General features: G+C 39.8%; 1 protein-coding gene across 1 annotated transcript in view; it reads right to left on the bottom strand.

Moving 5' to 3' along the window:
• Positions 1–1,635: 1,635 nt before the first annotated feature.
• PAPPA (pappalysin 1) overlaps positions 1,636–20,514 on the bottom strand; it is a gene marked incomplete at its 5' end in the record, with an annotated part of 252,028 nt that continues 233,149 nt past the window's right edge. Inside the window, 2 exons of the mRNA XM_084793333.1 lie at positions 1,636–7,494; positions 17,804–17,902. Coding sequence (XP_084649459.1) covers positions 7,387–7,494; positions 17,804–17,902 — 207 coding nt within the window. The 3' untranslated portion in view covers positions 1,636–7,386. The remainder of the gene's footprint in view (positions 7,495–17,803; positions 17,903–20,514) is intronic.

The following is a 20,514-nucleotide window of genomic DNA, read 5'->3' as shown; positions in this document are numbered from 1 at the left end:
AAAACTAGTTATTGATTCTGGCATGGTGTCTTACACCTTTAATTGCAGCAAAGGCGGTCTAATCTCTATGTTCGAGACCACCCTGTTCTGTAGAGCAAGACTCAGGACAGTTAGAGCTACACAGAAAAACCCAATCTTAAAAACAAACAAGCAAGCAAACAAAAACCTAGTTCTGGAAGGGGGAGGACATTTAGCAGTGCTTCCTTTTGGTTGGTTAGGTGGCTTCCCTCATGACTTTTGATATATTGTATTTTAATGATTTCAAAAATATAACATGAGTAGTCTTAAGCACCAGCACACCAGCATGTACTTTGTGCTGCCTTCTACTGGTACTGCCAGCCAAAACCTCAGGGTTTGGTTCCACTGTTACAGAGAGGCCTATACAAGTATCATGTCTTTACACTATATTGTTCTTATTCATTTTGAAAAATAAAGTCAAAATATAATTAATATATTAATGGTACTTGTCATAATCAGTTTTGGTCTCAGTATGACAAGAGACAATGCAACCCATGTCCAGTAATGTTCTGAATAGCTGAAGACTTGCCTTTGAAAAAGAACTCAATTAGGAATATTATGAAGTTGGTATTTTATTTTCATTTCAAAGATAGTAAAACAAAACCTTAAAACAGTTTAATCACTTTCCAGAGACTGCCTCGCTACCTACTAACTGTTGACTGATGAGCAATAAAATATGCTACATAGATAGAAAGCAGCAATGTTTCAGGCTCAGCAATAGGCTCACGTGATGAACTGGGTGACTTGACTGCATTATTTTTTATTTAATGTATTACTTTTAAACATAACATCATTTTGGAAACTTTATACATATACATTGTATTGTGATCATATGCACTCTTCATCCTCTCTTCCTCCTCCTGCCCCTGCAGGCAGACACCCTTCTTCTTAGTCTTCTTACTTTGTTGTTGTTGTTGCTGTTGTTTGTTCCTCATGTTTATTTTAATTAGCTTTGCCTGGGTTAGCTTGGGTAGATGGTTATTTACTGGAGCATGGGCACCTTGCCCCTGGCTACAACACTGACGAAAATGATATTCCTCTCTCCCTGCAACCACGGATTGTCAATGACTCCTTAGGGAGAGAGGTACATAACCAGCCCCTCAGTCCCTGATCCGTGATGAAATGTTGAAGAACCCAGTTTTCTGAAGGGTTTGTAGTAGCAACATCTGTAGGAGGCTCAGGATGGCAATGACTGTACTACATCCAGAAGACATTTGTTGTTGTTGTTGTTGTTTGCTTATTTGGTTTTGTATTTTGTTTGTTATGAAAATAAAGACTATTCTCAAAGTATATTGTTGAAGACAGTCCAAAGAGCAACATATACTGACAAGTGATAAATGCTTTAGTACCACAGAAAGGAAATATCTTACAATGTATAATAAGGTTTGCTAGCTTTTGCATGTACAAAATACAGATACTTTTCAGGAATTGTATAGAGGATTTAGTATATATTTAATTCAATTTCATGCTTTTTTCATTGATTTTTTAATTATAAGCTCACATGTTTTTTCCATAGTATTGCATGTGTGCATGCACGCATGGGTGTGCATGAGTGTATACACACACATGACTATTCTATATGACTCTACAATAGACAAAAACCACACAACAACATGCTGAAGCAGACAAGCTATTGTATATTTTCATAATATAGAACTTTAAGGTATAGTAATCAACAGTGGCAAAATATTTGTCTTTGACATTATTTTTGAGTGTGTATCAGATCCAACCTATAACTGAGACCAGAGAGAACAGTATGGAAACACAAATCCATGAGAAGAGGATAAAAATACCATGAACAGTAAAATATGTCTGAGTATTTAAAACCATATAGAAAAAATAAATTAGATGAACCATTGTGTAAATATAAATTAAAAAAGATGACATTCTTAATAAATAAAGTTAACTATTTACATTTTATATATTGCTGAAAGACTTAACTTAGATCCATAAAAACACATAAAGAGGAAAAATAAAACCCAAAACAAGAGCAGCACATTTCTGCGCATGAGGTACAGGAAGAAGGTTAGAGTTGTATTTAGTTTTTGCTGTTTACATTGCTTTTATCTTTCTTTTCTCTCTCCCTCTTTCTCTCTTCCTTTCTTTCATTTTTGTTTATTTTTGTTTTTGTTTTGTTTTTTACAGTAGACCAGTAGAACAGATTCTAAGCACTTCAATGAAGAGTCATATTTTTTGGTTGCTTCCAGAAGGTGCTAAACAGATTTTAACATCATAATAATTAGAAATACCCTCAACAATTATGACAATAATAAAAAGGTATAATATGATACATAAATATGGAAGAGCAGTTTGTAATATGAATACATTTTCTCTAGACGAGATCACAGTTTTGTAAATATTACATTTAAGTATATATATACACACATATATGTACAACTATATATACATGTGCATATATATGTAAATTTTTATTTATATATAATATCTTTATATAGATAGATATCTGAAGACAGGTTATTGATTATAGAGACCCAAGAAAGCAACTCAATAATTGTTCCAAGTTCTCCTCACTGACTGCTGGTGTGAAGTTTACTAAGCCCAACTTGACTCAGAATGTTAATTCTTCTCCTAACTAAACATGTGAAGTAGAAACCAAGTCTGAGGAGTGAGGAATCTACTGGAGAAGAGATGTCAAATACCCTCCTACTCTGTAAATAGAAAGGGTTCCTCCCCCCAACCCAAAATCTTAACCAGATGACAACAGACTGACTTTTTACTGTTGGAAGCCATTGGATTTTGATGAAATCATTGAATTAGTAAAAGCCAGAATAAGGGAGGGGAAACTTATCTAAAGAGCAAAATATTCCCCAATGCACTGACTTAAGGTGGACTATAATCTAGGCATTCCAGCTTTGTGCCTTGAAATGCCAAGCAAGAACTCCCTATCTCTGAAAAGAGCAATGGGCCTTTGCATTCTTAAAAAGTAACTTATGGACTTTTAATCAGGTGGTGTCCCTTACAGATTTTTACTCCATTTAAACACCTCAGGGCATCATGATCCTCTGACCTCCCACTGTGAGGTAGGTAAGTAGTAGTATCCCCATTTTTTTCAGCTAGAGAAACTGAGGCAAATGTAGACACAATTTGATGACTTATTCAAGATCACTGAGTGAACTGTTTCCTAGAGTCAAGCATCCTGGAGCTTTGTACCAGACACATAAACTTCTAGCTTGATTATTATTACGTTGTTCTTCGAAAGGAAATGATAGCTAGGAATTTGGCAAAACCTGAATAAATTACAAAAGGGGCCTTTCAGAAAATTCATATTCTATTTCGTTGTTTGCTTGTTCTCTCTCTCTCTCTCTCTCTCTCTCTCTCTCTCTCTCTCTCTCTCTCTCTCAAAATTCAATGGGATCACCTGTCTAGTCATGTAGCAGCTTCTTAGGAGAGCCTTGGGGGAGCTCAGGGCAAATACAAATATTGTAGAGTATAAAAAGGACACAGTTTATCCTATAACATTTGATAAAAAACATATCAAACCTTCCCCAGTTCCCTCTACCATGGACAATCACCAAAAAATGAACAAAATGCCCAACTAACAACAACTCAAGGGAGAAAATGCCTTACTTCCTGGATCTAGCACAATGTACAGAAAATATTAGACAGTGCCATAAAACCCCCTCTACATCTTCTAGAGAGATCTCTATGTCATCTCCACCTACTCAGGCTGTGGAATAAACAGTCTCCTCCAAGAAGCACAAAAATAGGTTTCTTTTTCTTAGGTTTGAATCATGTGTTTAGTTCCTTGTAATCGTATTATCTTCTATTAATTTCTATCTTTACAGCTTTGTCACCCTTAATTCCTTCTATTTATTTTCTCACTTGAAATAATTCCAGAAAAAAAAATCACACACACACACACACACACACACACACACACACACACACACTGAAACTGTTAACATGACTATGTTTCCTTCTTCTTCTGTTCTTCTCTTTTCTTTCATTTTTTCTATTTCTTTCTTTGTTTGTTTGTTTGTTTCTTTCTTTCTTTTAAAAAAAAATCACACAGGTAAGACCTTTAACAAATTGACAGTTACAACCAAGTTAAATCGAACCTGGAAGGGAGGTAGCTGAAATCTGTCCCAAAGAATTATTTTCAACAAATAGCATTTAGGCATTGGCCAAAGTGGGAAGGAGACAGAGGATAGTCTCGGCAGTGGCCCAGTGTGCTGAGGCCAAAAGCAACAGCTGACTCCTTCCTTCTCCAAAGGCCTGCTATTTAAGACCGCTAATCTCTCCTTTGCTTTACACCCCACCTCACCTACCCGCACTGACTTCCCAAGGACTGACTGACTTCCCACACTAACTTCCCTTACGAGGTTGTTGGCACAAAACTTAGGGGTAATGCAAGTCCTCTGGGCAGACAGGGAGCTGCGGTTTGGAACAGTTTCCCAGATGGGGCTCAGAGAAGTGTCCATCTCATCTTTGCTTCTTGCTGCTAACAGATTGATGCTGCTTCAGCTGCAGAACTCCCAAGTGCTTTAGGGCCCCTAAGCTGTGGTTGTACAACAGTGTCTCAGGCCCGCCTCCTCCTGATTACTCCATTGTCCAAAACAGATGAGTGAGGGGATGTGACAAGGAGTTTATTCTCAGGAAGAAAATGAAACTGGGAGTCAGGGCGTTGTGAAAATACAGCTGACTGTCCTGCAGTAAGGTCTGAGAAGATCTTATGAATTACACATCCAACTGTGTAGCCCCCGTTTATCTATTAGGTTCGGCAAATATGAATTTGTTCACAACAGATTTGAATGGCAGCAAGGAGGAAACTGGCTGGGAATCTGCCTGGAAAGGCCTGATTCAGTTTATGAATCTTAACATAGGAGCCAGCCTGCAAGAAACTTTGCCCAACTGCAGAGTAGAGGAACAGATGACAGCAGACTGAAGATAGAGCTGGATGAGGATTGATGGAGGGAAGTTTTTTGAGCTGTCTTCAGTTTCTACAACTCTGATATTAATGCCATCTTTGGATCTTAGGGGCATATTAAGCTACTGAGAGGGCTGCCCCTGTCACCACTCTTTAGCTTGTCCCTTCTGGGCAACAGAGGGGCCTGAAGGCTTACAAAAGTTTGAAGATACTGGAGAGTTAAGCATAATCAGGCCACCTCCCATAAAAATTGTTCTTATATTTTGCTAAAGATTGGTCCTAGTAATTACAGGGGGAAATACCCTGTGTATAAATGAGATATGGCTTTGGAGGAGCCAAAGTGCTTGGCCATCACACTGGTAGCCAATTCTCCATTTGAGACTTCACTCTCAGAGGCTTTGTGATTGGCCACACTGCATAATCTAAGCACTGTATCTGTCTTTGTGGGTACCAGTGCAAAAAGCACCTTCATATGTCTCTTGATGCTACCGATCACAGATGGGCAATAGATAACTTTTCAAGTGTTCTTGGTCAATAGGAAAAAGCTATTGGTCTTAAAATAAAAACACAGTTGGTAAAGTTACCATTGGTCCCAGTAGAAAAGGGGACATGATGGATTAACAATGAATGCCTTAGATGAAGGATGGCTGCACATGGGCTGGCACTTTGCATTTTTCCAGACTTTGTTTTTATTGGTTATCTCCACTAGACTTGAGATCAGTTGATATACTGTCATCTTTATGTTATATGATTCACTGAGATCCTCTCATCCCATTGCTTCCCAGCTCCACATTTCAAAAATTATGTCAAAGTTATCTATTCTATCCACCTCATCCTGTGTTAATCATTTCCAATATGAATTCAGAGGGTAGGTGACTAAAAAGAGGCAAAACCCAAAAGAAAAAGAAAAAGAAACATCAAAGGCCCTGCATACATTGCTGGCTTCCATGTATAGCCAACTCCTTTCCTCTTGACACGTAAAGACTAAATATGGGAGAGGAAGGAGGGGTGTCCAGCAGTGGATGTGGAAAGAGTCCTAACGTCTGAAAAATTATATGCAAAATGTAATGACTATGGTGGGGCTCAGTCTGGATCTCCAGGGCTTCCCATTAATGTTCCTCTAGAGTACAATTTAAATTGCCCAAATCCAAGATGTTTCAGAAACGTATCTGCTAATGTAACAGTAGGAGTCTCAAGAACAAAGATTGTTCTATCCTAGAGAGCTAGGAAAACTGGGATAAGGACAGTAACTCAAGTCCTGATTATTTCAACAGCCTCTGGGTAGCTCCAGCGTTCCCACGTTTAACACTGTTGTACTTGATTAGAAAAAAAAAAAAAATCTAACACTGGCTTAGCCATTCTGGACTCTCAGGAAGGGCTCCAGCATCTGGCATCTCTCAACTCTTTTCTAGAATGAGAAATCTACTCATGAAGGACTTAAAACTATGAGGGGTTTTTTTCCCCCTCTCTCCCTCTCTCAGATGGGCCAAGGCATGAGGAACTGTGGAAAAATATGAATCACTTTTAAGGCAGTCTACTAGATTGTATGGAATTTGTTCTAACCTAGTTCTACCATCTTAGGGCACTGAAATTTATCAGACAGAGCAGCAAGAAAAGTAGCAGCAAATGTGGTCCCAAGGTAAGATCTGGAAAATGGGTGAGGTCTGGCAGGGACATGAGGACCTCAAGCCTCGAGCAGGGAGCTGTTAGAACACTTTGATTCTGCAGTTCTATGCCATTTCCAGTTCGGTCTTGCACCCTGGTGTTGGGGCAAAATCCCCACGGCAGCAAAAAAATTGGGGAAGCTTTGCACACCTTGGAATCCTGACCATTTTGGGGGCCCAAGTTCCCTAGAAGGTTGGTAACTACAAATCATTTCACTTCTGGCCCCAAAGCACTGCACAACAATGTATGAACTACATATTCTGAGCCTCAGAGTCTGAGCTATATTGGTTTCTTAGTACTTGGTCCTATTCTAGGACCAAGTCTCTTCCTCCCAAGGGCAGTGTTGAGTGGGAGCATAGGAAATGAAAGACTGACATTTTTGGCATTTTTTTTCCAGTTGATTTCTGCTCAGTTTTCAAAACTGCCCTCAAACAGATGTTTGTATGGATGTGTATGGATGCATGCATACTAACCACAGATGTGCATACTCCTTGATACACAACATGATCTTGTTGTTTTGTTGTTTGGGGCTGTGGTAGTGTGACAAATGGTAAATTTTCAGAGGCTTCAGGACTACATGCTGTACATGCAATCCTTAGACTGTGGGATAGTATTCCATTCCATCATTCAACATGGTGCGACTCAGTCCATTGCCCCATAGTTGGTCCTTCCTGGGTGAAATTAAAGGCAGACCGGTTGGGTGCTAAGGATCCCTGGTGTGGAGAGGCCATTTCATTGAGCAGCAGACTGTGAAATCAATACCAGAGGGATGCGGGTCCTGGCGTTGGAAAATCGTTGACAAAACCTGTCTTTCCTTAGCCATGGCTATATCCCCGAGGGTCTTTCCGGCTGTGTTCTTGGGCCTCGGGGTCCCGACATGCGCAGTCATCTTGTAGGTCACAGGACATAGGAAAAGGGGTGACCTGCAGATAGAAAAAAAGGAATGAATCAGACCGTTTGGTCTAATTTTCCGAGTGGTGGTAAAGATGAAGGGGACAGTCACTAAATTTGAAAAATAGATTCAAGTTCAAGTTATGGTTCTACTTTTTGATAGCACTACAATAACCTTTTCCCATAACACGAAGGTCATTATCATAGTGGGATTCTTTTGGAGAGGAATTCTCTGTCAGGCAATGAACTTTTCAGATAAGAAAATATCAATTCTTCCCTGCCCTGAGGACACGGGAGCAGGTGAGTCGGCCCTGTCATGATGACAAGTGAGCAAGAGAGTAGGCCCTGCCCTGAGGACATGGGAGCAGGCTCTGATCCAGGGCTCTGAGTGAACCTCACCCCAACATCTACCCCATGTATGACCTGCTTGAACACATGAAGGGGCCAGACCTGCAGATTCAAAGATTAAGAATCTCCTTGACACACAGACACAATGGGATATCCGACAGCAGTCCCAATGAGGATCCGGTAACAATAGTGTAGGCCTCAAACCAGACCCATGACGTGTAGCAATGAAAATTTGAAAGTAAACATATATGAACAAAAGGCTATACTGCGTGATATACTACAGCTTCTGTGACAAGATTTTTTGTTTGTTTTAGTTTACTCAGGAGAGGAGAGGGATTTTGGTGGATGACGTGTAAATTATAGGCATTCAATAAAAGTAAAAAAAAAAAATTTAAAGAAGGAAAATACCAACTCTGATTCGATTTTATAGCTCTGTACCAACTGCCTTTTTTTTTTTTTTATCAATGATGAAATTCAAAGCAAAGAAGGGATGCTATATGCTCAAAGTTAGTGATTCATCTGGTATTTAAAATAGGATAAGCTACTTCTCTCTGTGCCTTGAAAACAACTGACTCAGCTACATGGGCTGAGCAACATGGATAAAAATCTGAATGAGCACTGATAAAATTTGTTAAGATGATTCTACAATGGGAAATCTAACAAGTAAAATGGCTATGATGAACAGATGAAAATAAAGGATGTGAGCACATTTTTTAAAGTAAAAAGCTCTCTGCACATACTAGTACCTTATTTTTCAGAAGATAAGACACAAGTTTTCCCCCAAAAAGTAAGGGGGAGGAGATTAAGGTGTACCTTATGGTCCAATTGTTGTTTATACTGGTTTTCTTCTCTAAAACCTGGATGTGTCTTATGGTCAGGTGCTTCTTATAGTGCGAAAATATGATATTTTGGGTTTGGGGAGGCATAAATGAAAGCAAAAGAATGTATAAAACAAGTTTACATCACCTTGGATGGGGCCTGAAATCCTGAATAAGGAGCATTTTACATAAAAGTTTTGAATTCATTTTGTTGGGAGTACCTTTGTTGGAAACAGACATTAGCATAAGAAAATCTGAGAGGCCAAAGTTCCATTTCCAGTCCATCCCTTCATGTGTTCTATGACCTTGGGCTGGCTGGCCTTTTTAGAAAGTGGTAGGAAAAGCCCAACAGAGCAAGTGTCTTCCACATCCGGCACATGATCCATCTTTCCAAAGATTGCAGCGCAATCCCTGCTGGAGTCCCAGCCTGAACTAACACAAGTCGATTGCACCGTATTGCATCATGACATTTGCTTATAACTTTCCCCAGAGGGTCCCCCATCTGCGCAGATGGATTTAATGACCTCATTCGCCTCCTGCCTAGGCAGGGTCTCCAAGTGCTCACATAGTCTCTGAGAGCATCTTTCTCTCCCTTGATATTATGTACTTGTGGATTAATATTCTCTCTCTCTCTCTCTCTCTCTCTCTCTCTCTCTCTCTCTCTCTCTCTCTCTCCTCTTACTTCCATAATTATCAACGTCTCTCCATCATGAAATATTTGAAATAATTTAAATTTAAATATTAACCTTAGCCCCTCTTTCTCATCTATCTCAGGGATGACCTTGAACATATGACATTTCCTGGAGTCTTAGCAAATTCATTCATTAATAGGCACAATGGAGATACATCTTATGTCTCCTGACACAGTGATGAGGGATGAATAAAATACCTCATGAAAAATACCTAGTACCATGCTTGATAAACTAAGTGATCAATTATGCAGACATATATTCATGTACACATGGTACACATATTAGTACACCTCCTTTCCACCAATTATTTGATACTGAGATAGAGACAGGGCTAAACTTGTTCAGCATAACTAACTCACAGAAACAGCAATTGCTATTTATTCCCCCTGAGGCCCCCTCCCCATGTCTAAGGTATCTCTTTGTTTTACCTTTTACTTAATAGGTACTTGGTGCTGTGCTAATGAATTTCAGCCTTTCCCAACTGAACACCTATCTTTTCATTTCCACTTACTTGTTCTTCCTTCTTCAGAACATTTGCATTCTAGCCTCTAGGAACTTGTGAGAAAAAAAAAAACACATTTTCAAGCGTTCTCCCTACAATGTGCAATATTCTTTTTCAGACTTATTTCCAACGGCCTCTTTACCTTCAGTAGGAGTACACAGTGTATGAACCAGGAAAGACACAGAGAGAAATAACCTCCCCCCTCCAACACAGAGAAACTGAGTAAAGATCCAAAACAAACTCCAATAGCTGACCTATTGGAGAGTACCGTGCTGGCAGCCCAGGGCCTCCACTGCATCTTCTTGCTTCACCCTTGCTGAACAGTTTGGAGAAATTCCTCCTCTGTCATGAGCCATAGTTTTAGCATGTATAAAACAGAGATTAAATCTGTAGCAATAGTTCGTGTCATATGTTTGTGAGGATCAAACATGTGGAGACACACAGAATCCCCAGGACATGGCCCAACACGTAGGGTATGCTCAATGAATAAAATAGGCTAAGTCAGATTTCTCTCTCACATATATCACCATCTTCCCAGCCTCTTGCCGCCTTCTTCCTGCTTCCACACTTTGTCCTCAACTTGTCCATCTCTCACGCAGTCATTTCTCCTGGGCTTGCTCAAATTCTGCCCTTAATACCCTCCAGCTGGCTCTAATGTCTTCTCTATATTCTTTCTGTAACTCTTTTCCATTGATTTATATGTTCTAACAAAGATGTTCTCACATCTTTGTCCTCCATCGATGAATATTTGGCAAATTTCGTCTCTTAGAAAATTCTAATGATCCACCTTAGTGTAAGGCCTGACATCATCTGAGCATAAAATGATTCTCAGAACTCACCTGCATCTTTTCTCCCTCACACTCTATGGTCTAGTCACTTACATATTTCTCAAATATCACATATATTTTCTTTCTTTCTTCGTCTTTTTTTTTTGTTGTTGTTGTTGTTGTTGTTGTTTTGGAATTAGGCCTTCGAGTTTCTCTGTCCTCCTTTCCTGTGGTCTTGGGATATCAGAGAATTTTACTCTTAAACTTCCTGTACAGAATTGCTTCTCATTCTGGGAGGGACAGTGGAGGCTGGTGTTAAACTTAATCTCACCAAGAGATAGCCCTGTGTGGACTCATCAGAAGAGAGCACACTGATGTATAAATAAGTAGTTAACACACATGACAGAGGCCCCCTTTCTGTTAGCATTCTGTGAATAACTTCCCTTCTTGGGACTTAAATTTCCAGATTTGTATAGTAAGCTTTGATCTTTATGATCTACCATCCAATATGGCTGAAAATATTTTTCAGTATGAGAAAAGAGGGAAGTAGAACCACATCCAGAAAAAAAAATTTTTAGATAATGTAGTGAGCGTGCGTGCCCGCACACACGTGTGTGTGTGTGTGTGTGTGTGTGTGTGTGTGTGTGTGTGTGTTGTGTTGTGTTGTGTTAAATATAGGGCTTTATACAAGCTAGGCAAGCACTATACCACTGAGCTACCCATACCTCCTGCTTTGGAACTGGAAACAGACTTCCCCAACAAACACTGCCTAGCCAGTTTCTCTTCCTATCCTCGTCAGTACCACTAACATCTCCAAAGTTGTTGGCAGTCAAAGTTCTGACACCAGACTTTTCTTACACTGGTCTGGTTACGTTTTAATAAGATATCTATCCCACAAAGATCAGCCCTGAACGTTGTAACATTTCTTAAAGAGACATATCTGAAAGTAAGCCTTATGAAACGTAATGAGAATATGATGTCTAGAAGATATGGTCGCCAAGGTGAATCCAGCACCTTTTTGTGTTCACCATGTTCTTTAAATACAGGTATAAGGTATATTAATGAGATCATGGTAGAGGTTTGGCATTCACTTGTAGGCTCTGAGTTAGAGGCATAGACCTTCATAAAGTCTCCACAACGTGCTGGTGAGGAGTGGGTGAAATCAGCTCCTTTCCAAATCAGCTCTTAGACCTTTGTCCCTTCTGGTGAGCCTAGCCCTAAGATGATATCAACCTGTATAATCTCATTAAGTGCTTCCCAGAAACCCTATTAAGTTCCTATTCTTACTACGCCTGTCTTATACCTTAGAGGAAACTAAGATGCAAAGAAGTGAGTCACTAGCTGGCAGATGGCCAGGGACATGCATCTGTGTTTATCACCATTTCTCAGTGCCACCCTCACGTCGAAAAAAGCAAGAACAGGAGTCAAGCTGATTTCAATGCAGAGGAAGAAACCTATGAACAGGGACAAGAATCACAGTCCAATACAGTAAGAGCTACGAGCCTGATTTCCAGTCTCTGAATTCCTACCTAGATACTCCTCTATGTGGCCTCCCAGGAAACCCTATCACATACCATGGTGACCAGATCATGTCTGAAGTTTTCCAGTAACCGTGTAGCTCTACTGTCTCATGCCAGGCTCAATGAGTAAAAGCATGATTCTCTGCCTTTTCCTCTTGGCTAGTAGATCGTGTCCAGGCCTGGGTTTTCTCCATCTGGGTCAGCTGCCCATGCTAACCCCTTCATCTATGGATGTGAATGGCTCAGGAATGAAGCTTGAGCAAATGTACCACAAAGCTCTGGCTGTTGATCTTTTCTAGGGCTGGGAGACAGACAAGGGCTGGATTCTGACTCATACACAACAGGGAGGTAATTGGCAGAATATGGTGTGTGTGTGTGTGTGTGTGTGTGTGTGTGTGTGTGTGTGTGTGTGTGTGTTGAGGAAACAAGAAGTATCCTGTGCTGGCAGACTGAAAGCTTTAGTTCTGCCACCCCTGTGCTATGCAACCTTGGTCAATCACTGGATCTTCCTCAAGATAGGAACAATATACAGTATACCTATAAATAGTTATCAAGCCAAGTAGATGAAGACATGATACATAGAAGCAATATGTTTCTTGGTAATGGGAGGGATGCAGTGCCTGATACAGCACAATCAATGGACAAAAGTGTTCAAGTGTGAGCAACGTATTCCTGTTTGATGAATAGTGTGTACAGGTACAGAAAGGAGTTGTACTGGTAAAGAAGGAAGGAGAATTTAGGTTTGGGTTCTTGCCCTGTGATTGATTTATGGTATAATTTCAACCAAGTCACTTCCTTTTCTGATCTTCACTTCCTCTTTCAATAAAATGGAGATAATAAGAATGATATCAGAAGAAACTTCTTTCCACAAAATCTAAAACTGAGGAAAAACATTAAACACAGTGTATTCCACAAAATGTATTGTTTGTGATAATGGTCATAATGGTGCTAGCCATGGTGATGGTGCTATTGATCATGTGATGCTGGCATTGATAATGACATGGTGAAGATGGTGGAGGCGATGATATTGATAACAGTGAGAGTGAAGAGAATTTTTGAAACAGCATATTTGTATTTCCTCATAGGAATAAATTGATAGAGCCCTTTTCCAAGTCTGATCCACACAAAAATGTTCCAGTCAACCTTGAATGCGAGCAAGCCAGAGCACCTTCAATATCTGTGACCATCAGGCATGACACAGCTGGACTGCTTTGCGTAGCCAGCTCCTTGCTTTCTGCTATATTCAGTCTGGAATATACACCTTGTTTTCTAAGGATCATCCCTGGTTCCTTCTAGCTGGTGCCATACTTGCAATACTTTCTGTGTTTTCCCATTGCCTTTGGAGAATGATCAGACATATTGGCTTAAGTTATAAAATCCATATCCCTCTGGCCTTCTTTCTTCTTCCTTTGTGCTCTGATCTGGCTCTGTAAAGGCAGATGTGACTTTCCTCACACTTTCCATAATTGATGGTACTTATATAGTTTGTGCCCTTTGCCAAAGCCACTGCTCTCTCCTTTCCCCCAGTGCCTGCTTCCTTCTTAAAACTTTCATCTAAGTTTTTATGGCTGTGTTATGTCTCATCTTCTGGGTAACCTATTCTAGGAATCTTTGTTAACACTCCTTATTTGTTATATTATTGCCAACATGCACTCTAAATCCAAATATGTATCCTCAGGATACTCTTGGTATAGTTGTACACAGCCTGCTGTTACACAAGGCTTATCCCAGTTTCTCTTCCATAGCAAAGATTATCATTACTTCACTCTTTGCACAAAGGTTAGTTTGTGGGTATTAAATGAACACCTACCATGGGACAAGAAATTGTGAGGTGCACTGAAATTTGGAATGCATCAGTGAGCAAAAGAGATGTGCTTAACACCCTCTAGACTTAGTGAACAGATATGGTAGCCCTGTGGGTATTGTCTTTACTTAGATGTGTCATCCTGCACACAGACTTCTGAGATGGTTTCTTCTTATTCTTATGTCCCCAGTCCTTACTAGCCTTGAATTTACTGCTTCTTGACAATATTACCTTAGAAACTAGACATGTGTCCTCAAATATCCAAATACCAAGACATAGGAACACATGATGCGTATGGCCCACCAGGAGTATATAGGATAATTACTCCATACCATAGCCCAACTCCCTAGACTCAGTCACCTGAGACAGGAAAATAACTAGAGCTGTAGGCTAAAGCCTTAGCACATTGACCATGTTAAAAGAATTTCCCTCACAGTCCTAACATATGCTTACTTAGAATCAAATTATTAAATCAACTTACTAAAATTGCTGTTTTTATGATGAGAAACAGGAGCAATCATCATGAACAGCTGCTCTATATTCATGGCTTGTGGTTCCAAAAACAATAATAAGCCAACATCTTAAGGAGCAGAGACCTACCAACCCCTTCCTGCCTGCCTCACCCTTCAGGCAGGTGTTTGGGTGGGAAATTGGATAGTCATGCCATCAAAGTTTCCAATATTGCTTTTGTATGCCAGCTTGGCCCAGGATATTCTACAAGGTTGATGGTGGGCAAATGGAAGGAGTTCACAAGCTATTTTACAAAGAGGATATGGGGACAAGCTGTGTATACACAGACAGAGGAGGAAGAAGACATCACACTAAGCCAGATAACTGGAAAACGCTATTTCTAAGGAAGTCCATCCTAACCTTGGTCCTTGAGTGTATGGATACGTATAAAGAAAGAAACTTGCCATAAGGAAAAACACAAGATGTTTTGACAAGCCACAAGTGCACTGAAAGATGGTCAAAAGGGTTAGGGGCTGGTGATATGTTTACTGAATACTACAGATCTGTATCTCACATCTGCTAGCTACTGGCTGCATGACCCAAGACTTTCTAAGTTCGAGTTTCATCAGCATCTACAACAACGCTATGGTACTTGTGAGGTGAAATGGCATGGGAAAGCAGTTAATGCTATGTGTAAGAGAGTCAATGGTCAGTAAATACTAGCCCAGAAGTAGGGGATCCTAATCCCACATACATCTCTGTCACCTTGTACTCAGGTTTTGACTGCACCGAGTGTGTTTTCTTCCTCAACAGACAGTTTTGGAAACACTGTGCACAGAGATTCCAACCATAACTCTACAACAGTGGAATGAGTGCTTAGCAGGCACATTCAAGTATTTGCAGCACCACTTCCTTGTGAATGAATTTATGAGTACCAGACTGGGTGCTCAGGGAAAGGGAATTTCAAATGATAGACACCAAGGTTATGGGTGAGAAGGAAATAGACAGGACAAGTAATATCAGGAACATGAAATCAAGATAGCCTTTCCTTCTCAGTAAGAGGCTTCTTACTAGGGAAGCTAGAGGCAGAATCAGAACTTTCCCCTCTCCCATTTATAACCCCCAAACTGGGCATCCAGTTATGTCATAGATACCTAGACAACACTGCTTCTGGGATGGCTGCCTTCATCTGCCACAGGGAGGGTCCCCCACCCAAGTTCCCTGGCAGCCTTGGTTCACCATAAAACGTCTCCAACTTAAACTGGTAGGGCCATGCCCAGGTGCACTGAGAACAAGGCCCTATTCACAGGTACTCTCACCCTATGAGACTCAGCTCTATGCAGAAGAAAGAGAAGGACTTGTGATTCAGACAGAACTGGATTTGAATTTGAACTTTGCCAATCATTGGTCAAGTGAACTTGGGCAAGCCTCATAATTACTTGGAGCCAAAGTTAGTTTGTCTGTTTTATGCAGGTAATAATATTGACCTGTCAGAGTTGACATGCAGATTAAAAAAAAAAAGTCTTGGCTCAATAATTTATATCTACAAAGTAAGTAAAGAAGAAGGGAATGTCAGCGTAGATGAAGGAAATACAGGGTAATCTGTATAGAATTCTCAAATTTCAGAGAAAGAAGAGCCCACGAGAGGGCCTGGAAGATGAGGCTATTTACTTACCTGTTTGCTGTTATTGGTTATTTGCTTGTTTTGTTTTGTTGCTTATCATCCCTGAGTGAACAGAATAGCTTGTTCAAGAAGTTCAAGTACACTCTCCATTCATTTAAAAAAAAAAGTCTACTCTCATGGGATGAAATATGAATTATGATAGGCCATATTCAATAGGAGGCAGACATCAAGAATCTTAAAATGCTTACACCTTCAATCCTAGTCATTTCAGTCCTAGAAATGACTTTGTAAAGGAACAGTTGAAGCTCTGAAAGTACTTACATGCACAAGAAATGAAAATAACTCAAAAGATCAAGACAACAGTCAAAGTAAATGGTTACATAGCACAAATTCTGTACAACACAATTGACTAATAAACAACAACATAGAAAAAAGACCCCTGGAATGTTAGATCATTTATATGTATATAATTTTCTGTGCCAAGCAAACAGCAAGCAGTTAGATCCCAAACCAGGAATGCACTGATTTAAAGAGATGTACATAGGTTTGTACTTACAAACTATGTAAAGTAAAACACATCCACAAAGGAGCGTCCTTTTCTTCAGTGGCATAACACTGATAAGTTGCCCTTGGTACAGGTAAATAACCCTCACTCATGCTCAGGCAAGAAGCTACACATAAAAAGAAGGCAAGAAAGCAGAGTCTGGACTTGTTTAGAAGGAAGGGTTTCAATGGGGAAGGGAGGGATGAGGGTGAGGAGCAAAAGGACTAGAATTTATGAAACAGTCAAGTAATAAGAAATATGTAAAATAAAAAACAACCATGATTTTCTCCAGGCTAGAATAGACTAAAAATGTTTTCCTATTCCTTTCTTTCCTGACTTCCCAAATAGTGAGATATATATTAGTTCATTATTAGGATAAAATTATAAAATTGATAAAGAGGAAATTGCTTTAATTCCTCTATATTAAGCAGAAAACATGTATCTTCAGTCTTTTAGCAAAAGGTCAAAACTAAAACCACAAAAGGTCAGGCATTTTGTGAAAATACTACCCACTTGGGACTGGCTGGATTCTGAGAACCCCAGAGTTCTTATTTGTCAGCCATTATCACTTCTCTGATTTGAATATATGCTCATCTTCCACTTTCTGGGGGGGGGGGGAGGGAGTTATCCTAATGCCAGTGAAAGAAAATCACACCCCAAGCTGTCTTCCCACATACAGACAAGGCCCTTCATAGACTTCAAGTGCCATGGGCTGAAAACAAACAAACAAAACAAAACAAAACAAAAAATAATGTTCAAAGTGTGTAGACATCCCAGTTGCCAGTGTCTTGGTTGCCAGTGTCCTGTGTTTTCTTACCCTCTGATATTGATGTATTACTTAGAATATATGTTCTCTCTAGGATTTACAAGCTAGTCTCTCGCTTTAAATGCTCTTTTCCTTGCCACCTCCACGTTCCTTCCTTTGCTGATGTGGTATAGCTACTAATCACTATGCAGGGCCTTCTCTGACCAGTCTTCTCTTTCCAATCTGTTCTTAAAGTGTGTTGCTCTTCTATTTATATGCTTCCATGGCCGACACTAAGTTTTGAAGAGCATCTGCAAAGACCAGCTAGCTCCCAGTAAGTGATAGAAGCTTCACTATTAACTAAAGGAATTAAAAAAACAAAAACAAAAACAAAAACTAGAATGACAGTAAGCCTGAAAATAGAACATTAACTATCCACAACACCAAGTCATCCAAAGAAGAGACTTTGATAAGCAGGCTGGAGAGCCATCAAGGTGACAGATATGAGAAGGTAAACATAGGCATACCTTTTTGGTCTTTACTGTAGAGGTGCAGCAGTCCCCACCATCATAGTTGCAGAAGGCTCGATTGTTGATGGCATCACAGTAATTGTCTCCCATGAATGGCTATCAAAGGGAAGAGAAGCAGGGAGGAAATGAGGCTTCAAATTATCCTGGCATGAGAGAGAGCTGCTCTCAGCACTTCACTGAGGCCTCTATGGTTGTCTGGCAGTCTCTCATCTTCTGACAAACCTCCATCACCAGCCAACTTGGCTTCCAATTCTAACACCCCCTTGGGTAAGTTTTTATTTTTACCATTTATAAACATTTTTATGTGCCATATTTTATCCTGCTGGAATATGGTTATGCTGTGAAACATATTTTGTTTGCTGTAGTTTAAAAATGAAAACACAAAATATACCCTTTCTTTCTTTCTAAATCAGAAGGTACATGTTACTTTAAGCATGATACAAATTTGCATTTCTGGCTGTAAATTTCTTTAATGAATTATATGCAGACAAATTAGAAATCTCGATGTAAACTATCAGAATTACAAACATAAAAATTAAGGATTCATAGGGATTAGACTCAAGGATGTGTGCATTAATAGGGGTCTCCCTAACCGGAATCCAGATCTACTCAGGGTTCTAAACCTTTCCATGTCACTTTTTACTTTTTTCAAAACATATGGGGTCAGGACAGTTATTCCCACTTCATAAGCCAGCGTTCAAAGACCAAGGGCCACAAAGTGATTTGGTCAAAGCCAAACTGGCAGAAAAAAAAAAAAAAGAGTCAAAATCTAAGCTTGTTTGTTTCCAACCCTCCCCAATCCCCTTGTCCATCCTGTCATGTTCTCATTCACACTGATTGATTTTCTTCAATGAATTCTGAAAATTGTGTGCTACTCCAAAACTGAGAGGAAGGAGATAGAATGAAATCTTTGCTGATCTGAACCTTAAGAATCTAAGGAAATTCCAGGAGTCTCTGATCCCCTTCTCTCTCCCTCTTCTTCTTCCTCTCCCTCTCCCTCTCTATTTCCCTCTGCCTCTCCTTCTCTCCCTCTCAACCCCCTCTCTCTTACACACACACACACACACACACACACACACACACACACACACACACACACACACTCCAGTTCTCAGTAGAGTATACTATGTGTCTGTTTCAGTGTGTGTGATGGTGGAGGACTGTAAGGCCCTAACACCATGAGCAATGTTCAATCCATCGGTGTCTCCCAACCACCTAGAAGCCTGACTAAAGGTGATGGTATGGGAAAGATGATGTCATTTGTCTGAGATAGTCTCATCCCAGCACACTACTGGTGACTCATCTATGACCACTGTTCCTTGCTATCCTGGCTGGCTCTGAAGAGAATCAAGTTTACAAGGAATCTAGTCTGTATTGTATGACTGGCTTTTGCATATGTGCTCCAAATTCTCACTCATCCAACTTTTGTGCCAGCAGTTCTTTGTGACAAATTTACATTTCATTATTTCCCATTTAGAGTGTAATACATATCTTAGTAAGGTGGAGCTAAGAGTAAGTAGTGAGCTCAGATTCATAAGCACACACACACACACACACACACACACACACACACACACACACACACACACACACACACACACACACTGCTGCAAGTTGAGGAATGACTCCACCATGTAAGTTCTGTGACTAATACATTGTAACATTCATATTGAACAAGGAAGCATAAGACAAGCGTTTTTCAATTTGAGTTCTTCCTCATATAATATGTAAACAGTTTAGTGAAGGTGAATCATAATCCCTTCCTTAGAATGAATAAAACTGGGTTGGAAAGGGAGTAGTTGTCTTTCCGTATGTGGCCTCTTCCTTACATACCCTTTACTGTAGCCACGATTATCTATCTATCCATCCATCCATCCATCCATCCACCCACTCTTCCAGCTGCCCATCTACCCTACCCATCCATATCTTGTACTCTATGGGAAAAAAGGGTCTTTATTCAAATAGCCACTTGATTCTGTTACATAGTAAAGCATTTGATCTTGTCTCAGGTTGATCAGTGTAAATGGCCTAAAGGAAATGTCATTTAAATGGAGATCATAATAGAAAATAAGAGTTAAGGTAGAGTTGGAGGTAAAAGTATTAGGGATAGGAAGCAGCATGGAAAATCTTGCTATGTAAAGATTCATCACATACCCAGTTAGTACCTTGATAGTAATGCATTCAGACAAAAAAATCTACCCTTCAGGATATAGCTCAAAAATTACCTCTACCCACCCTTATACTGCTTCTAGTGGACCCTGGATGTTCAATGCTTCTCCAGCTTCTTGTACCCATTTTAGATACAGTTTGGTACATAATCTTAGAATTTTATCATTGTCCTCTTTATTATCACTGTAAATTTTCAACAGATCAGACATGTGTCTTCTAGTTATGTACCCCAAATTTCCTACGGAAATGTCTGGTCACTCACTTAAAATTTTATCAAATATATGGTCAATAAATATTTAACAAAATAGTTAATGGAATAAAGGATGCATATGAGAGACAAAAGAGGTGACTCTGTGACAGCTGACACAGCTGCTATTTTAACTTGCATGAAGCTATGTGTACCCAGAACTCTGAATAGTGACTGACCACATAATGCACTCAGAGAAGCTTTGAATAAATGAGAATATAATTGACTTGGACACAATTTTCCTCAGAAAGATGAGACTCAGAGGTCCTTTCTGCATCTTTACTTACTCTAT

This window comes from Acomys minous, assembly GCF_964271855.1.
Source record: "Acomys minous genome assembly, chromosome: 1".
Taxonomy (NCBI): domain Eukaryota; kingdom Metazoa; phylum Chordata; class Mammalia; order Rodentia; family Muridae; genus Acomys; species Acomys minous.
Note: the sequence above shows the minus strand (reverse complement) of the source record. Positions and strands in the feature narration are given on the sequence as shown.